This window comes from Myotis brandtii, unplaced genomic scaffold (genome assembly GCF_000412655.1).
Source record: "Myotis brandtii unplaced genomic scaffold, ASM41265v1 scaffold133, whole genome shotgun sequence".
Lineage (NCBI taxonomy): Eukaryota > Metazoa > Chordata > Mammalia > Chiroptera > Vespertilionidae > Myotis > Myotis brandtii.
This window is the reverse complement of record NW_005354718.1, coordinates 2,334,422-2,339,616: the sequence shown is the minus strand read 5'-3', so window position 1 is coordinate 2,339,616 and position 5,195 is coordinate 2,334,422. Positions and strand designations below refer to the sequence as shown.

General features: G+C 45.2%; 1 protein-coding gene across 3 annotated transcripts in view; it reads right to left on the bottom strand.

Moving 5' to 3' along the window:
* The window catches only part of NUSAP1 (nucleolar and spindle associated protein 1), a 37,354-nt gene that overhangs the window by 20,537 nt on the left and 11,622 nt on the right, over window positions 1–5,195 (bottom strand). For 2 of the 3 annotated variants that reach the window (XM_014534803.1, XM_014534802.1), the window contains exons 3-4: window positions 4,544–4,687; window positions 3,120–3,288 (exon numbers count right to left, since the gene is read on the bottom strand). In XM_014534803.1, the coding sequence (XP_014390289.1) occupies window positions 3,120–3,288; window positions 4,544–4,687 (313 nt within the window). The remainder of the gene's footprint in view (window positions 1–3,119; window positions 3,289–4,543; window positions 4,688–5,195) is intronic. The other variant, XM_005860259.2, reaches the window with a different exon arrangement.

The window sequence follows — 5,195 nt, the reverse complement described above, 5'->3', positions numbered from 1 at the left end:
ATCCGCCCTGCTCTGTGCATGACAGGGGGCGGCGCCCCAACTCCCCAATCAGCCCTGCTCTGAGCCCGACCAGGGGCTGCACCTAGGGATTGGGCCTGCCCTCTGCCACCCAGGAGCAGGCCTAAGCCAGCAGGTCGTTATCTTCTGAGGGGTCCCAGACTGCGAGAGGGCACAGGCCGGGCTGAGGGACCCCCCCGCAGGGCACAAATTTTTGTGCACCGGGCCTCTAGTATATACATAAATATAAATAGAGGAAATAACGTAGTTAAGTGTTAACATTTGGGAAATCAAGGTGAAAAAGACATAGGAATTCTTGGTATTATTCTTGCAACTTTAAGTCTGAAATTATGTCAAAATAAAAAGTTAAAAAAAAATTCTCTCACCAGAAACTAACTATATGATCAAATTTTTCTCCTTCAAAAAGCTTATGTTTCATTAGTCAAACCTGACTTAATGGTTCCACACTCAGTTTTTCTATGGCATCGAAACTTAGTCCTAAAGCTACATCTTCTGGATAAAATAATTGGTGGAATAGCAGACATTTGTAATTCTACCCCCACTTTTGGCTCTTTGTCATACTTCCTAACAACTTTCTCTAAATCATGGTTTTAAAATGGGTATGTGAGGCATATGCATGAAAAGACAAAGGAGCTCTAGTTGATTTTGCTCAGTGGTCAGAGCCTCAGCTCACAGTTTGAAGGGTCAAGGGTTCGATTCCGGTCAAGGGCACATACCTTGATTACAGGTTTGATCCCTGGCCCCTGGTTGGGGTGCGTGTGGGAGGCAACCAATTGATGTGTCTCCCTCACATTAATGTTTCTCTCTCTCAATCCCCCTCTCTTTCATTCTCAAACACAGGGGAAGTGTAAAACTTGGGGTGCTTATTGAAAACTGCAGACACCCAGTCTTATCTTACACCTACTGAATCAGAACCTCGACCTCCTGGAACTGTATTTAGTAAGAAATGCAAAATTATAGGGGAAATGGGAAGGCTCAGCATTAGAAATTCTGCATTTAAATGCTTGTTGGACACTGGACCAGGCAATTGACTGTTGCAATTGGCAGGCTTCCTCAGGAAGGAAATCAGAAAGCAGAAGTCCTGTTAGGTATACAAGAATTGAAGTTTTCTGATCTTATTGAAACAAACTTTTAGTTGAGAAGTTTAGGGAAGAGGTTTTTAGGAGGTTAGAATCTAAGAAGGATATACAAACACTAGGGGCCCAGTGCACGAATTTGTGCACCTTGAAAGGAACTGTGGGCTGTGAGGCTGTGGTGGGCACAGGGGTGGTTCTCAGCCCATCCTCCGTGCCCCCACCCGGCCTCTCCAGCCATAGCTCCTGGTCCCCTGTCTGCAGGCAGCCCCGCTCCTGCCAGATGCCACTCCCACGCACTAATGGCCCCGGCCACGCTCACACCCGCTGAAGGTGCCGAGCCATTGGGGCCGGTGCCAGCAGGGGGTGCGAGCAGGACCAGCACTGTCAGTGGGTGCAAGTGGCAGGTGCTGTCCTGATGGCCCCTCAGGAGCAGGGAGAGTTAGAGAAGCCCTCAGGGGCCATCAGGGCGGCAGCCACCGCTCGCACCTGCTGACGGCACAGAGCGATCAGGGCTGGCACTGGGGTCCGGCAGCAGGTGCTAGCGGCAGCTCCGATGCTGGCTTCAGGTGTGAGTGGGGCTGGCACCAGCAGCAGGTGCAAGCACCAGGCAGGACCACGGCACATGGGAGCAAAGAATTTTCATTAACCAATAGAGGCTCGCCCCAATGACTGCGGCTGACACCCGCCTTGGCGTGGTGCACCCACTCACCTGCTCTGCCATCCCGCCACGGCCAACGTCCGCCATGTTCCATACGCGCCCCCTGGTTGTCAGCACACGTCATAGCAACCAGTTTTTCAGTTGTTCTGCTATTTGGTCTATTTGCATATAAGGGATATATATATATCAATCATAATTTTAAAAAGGCCACACCACTGGGAAGGTAGACTTTGCAGCTCCCTTTTAATTATCCTGATCAGGCAAACAGGTCTTTGCACCTGTCTTGGGAGTAAGCCAGAAGGAACTAATGAACAAAATGCTGGCTCTCCTCATCACTGAGTAGAGATCAATTCTCTAAACTTCCCAGCTACCACTCTTATTCTGGTTTTTAAAATTAATAAAGATGATCTGATGGCCTACTATATTTGGTTCAAACTTTTACTTTAATTGTCAAACCCTTATAAGTGCTATAAAATGGTGTTATTGGTTGATCTATTCCCCCCCCCCCCCCCCCCCCCCCCCCGCCAAAGATATGCTAGGGTGTTAACCTCCAGTAACCGTGATATAACCTTATTTGTAAACTAGAGGCCCGATGCATGAAATTTCTGCAAGAATGGGCCTTCCTTCCCCTGGCTACCAGCACTGGCTTCCCTCTGGCACCCAGGACCTGGGCTTCTCTCGAAGCCCTGGCTTCGTCTGGAAGGTCATCCAGAAGGACGTCCAGTCTAATTAGTATATTACACTTTTATTATTATAGATAGATTCTTGGTAGATGTCATCAAATTAAGATGAAGTCATTAGGGTGAAAACCCTAATCCAACAGGACTGGTGTCCTTTTTAAAATCCTCACCTGAGGATATTTCCCCCATTGATTTTGAGAGTGGAAGGGAGGGATGGAGAGAGAGAGAGAGAAACATTGATATCAGGGAGACACATTGATTGGTTGCCTCCCACTCATGCTCCAACCAGGGCTGAGGATTGAGCCTACAACACAGGTACATGCCCTTGACCAGAATCAAACACGGGACCCTCCCAGTCTGCGGGCTAGACCCTGAGCTAAACTGGCTAGGGCAAGACTAGTGTCCTCTAAGACAGAGAGAATGCCATAAAACAGACTAATTTAGCTGCAAGCCAAGAAACACAGGATCAATTGCCACCACTAAATGTTAGACTAGGCCAGGCCAGATTCTATCCAGGGTCTAGAAGGAGAATGGCCCTATTGACACCTTGATTTCAGACTTCCAGCCTCCAGAACTGTAAGAGAATAAATGTGTTACTTTAAGCCACCCAATTTGTAGCACTTCATTACAGCATTCATAGGAATCTAAGGCACATGCTGCCCTAGCAGTTCTGGATTTTTTAGTTACTTGGCATACCATTTATTCCACTATTTCCCGAGGACACTGCATTCTCGTTTCCTTGTCTCTCATCTGGTGGAGATGGAATTTCTGCAACAGGTGTGAGAGCCTGGTTTTCCTGCTTTTCTTGATTCTGGAACTCAATGGGATCACTTGTTTTTATCTCTGAATGATCCTGCTACAAATGGAAAAAGGAAATAAATGATTTAAATAATAAATAAGAAGTCATCACATTTGAAAGTTGCTAAGAGGGTACATACATCTTAAAAGAAAAATATTTTGTAACTATATATGGTGATGGATATGAACTAGAATTATGATGCTCATTTCCCAATATATACAAAAATCGATCGAATCATTCAATTGTACACCTGAAACTAAATTAACCTTATATGCCAATGATATCTCAATTTAAAAATATGCCATTAAAAAATTGAAAACATTGCTTATAGTCAGATATTTAAAAAAAGAAGTAATCACTACCTTCAAAAGATGAATACCAAGCCCTAGCCGGTTTGGCTCAGTAGATAGAGTTTTGGTCTGTGGACTGAAGAGTCCCAGGTTCAATTATGGTTAAGGGCATGTACCACGGTTGCAGGTTCCTCCTTGGCCTGGGCCCTGGTCAGGGCACGTGCTGGAGGCAACCAATCGATGTTTTTCTCTCTGTCTTTCCCCCTCTCTTCCACTATCTCTAAAAATCAATAAAAAAATAAATGAATACTTTAAAAAAAAAGATGAGTACCTAGCTGAGGGGGAAAGGTGTTAAAGAAAAGTAGAATAAGATTTCGATTGGCAGGTTTGTTCTCTGCCCCATCAAGTGTCACAAAAGTGTGAATCAGGGACTAGGAGATACTAGGGACCATTGAAAGGCATAAATGGCAAGATTAACTCTTTTAGGGATGAGAAACTAACACTAAGAGACCCCGATAGGTTACCAACTAAGGGACTGTACAAAGCTAGCAAATAAATACTAGGACTAAGCATTGTAAAAATTGTTTGAATGAAAGGATAATATAATCAGAGTCCTCTCAAAGCAAGTGAGGGAAGCCCCTGCAATCACCTGACCTTGCTGCTATAAGACTAAGAATAGTGTGACCACCAGGTCTAAGACAGGCTAGGAAAGAGGGGGAAAAATCATATTTAATGTCGGTTTCTTTCCTTTGTATTTACTACACCTCACTTAAGAAACTCTTAATGAAGGTTTGTATTTCTTCAACAAATATTTTCTCTCTGCTTAGACTTAACAAGTGCTTCCTGAGTGCAAGCGCCCAGGGCAAGGTGATGAGCAGCCTAGACTTGGGGCTGTGCATTCATGGAGCTTACAACACACAGTGTTTACCACTACCGATAGCATAAGAGAATTGACAAAAAATTCCCTAAGAATATGCCAATTTTGGCACAGGTGGTGCCAAAATTTGCACACCTCCATTTACCTGGGAGTCAGGATTGCTGTGGACAGTCCTGCGCCTTCTCCTTTTCTTGGTGACATGGCCAGCTGGTTCCCACTCAGCTTGTTTCTGACTGCTGATCTGCAGCTCAGTCTCATCACAAGAGGATGCAGAAGTTTGGCTTTCATCCTGAAAAGAGATATATTAATCTACCATGTCCTCTGTATAGAGGCATAATACTCAGAAAGAATGAGCATTTAAACTGAATAAAAAACATATATTACGTCCAACCAGTGTGGCTCAGTGGTTGAGCGTCGACCTGGGAACCAGGAGGTCACAGTGCACATCCCCGGGTTGCAGTAGGGGGCATGCAGGAGGCAGCTGATCAATGATTCTCTCTCATCATTGATGTTTCTATCTCTTCCTCCCTCTCCCTTCTTCTCGGAAATCAATAAAAATATTTTATAAAAAAAAATACATATACGCACTGACCAGTTTGGCTCAGTGGCTAGAGCGTCAGCCTGTGGACTGAGGAGTCCCAGGTTCAATTCCGGTTGGGGGCATGTGCCTTGGTTGTGGGCACATCCCCAGTGGGGAGTGTGCAGGAGGCAGCTGATCGATGTTTCTCTCTCATGGATGTTTCTAACTCTCTATCCCTCTCCCTTCCTCTCTGTAAAAATTCAATAAAATATATTAA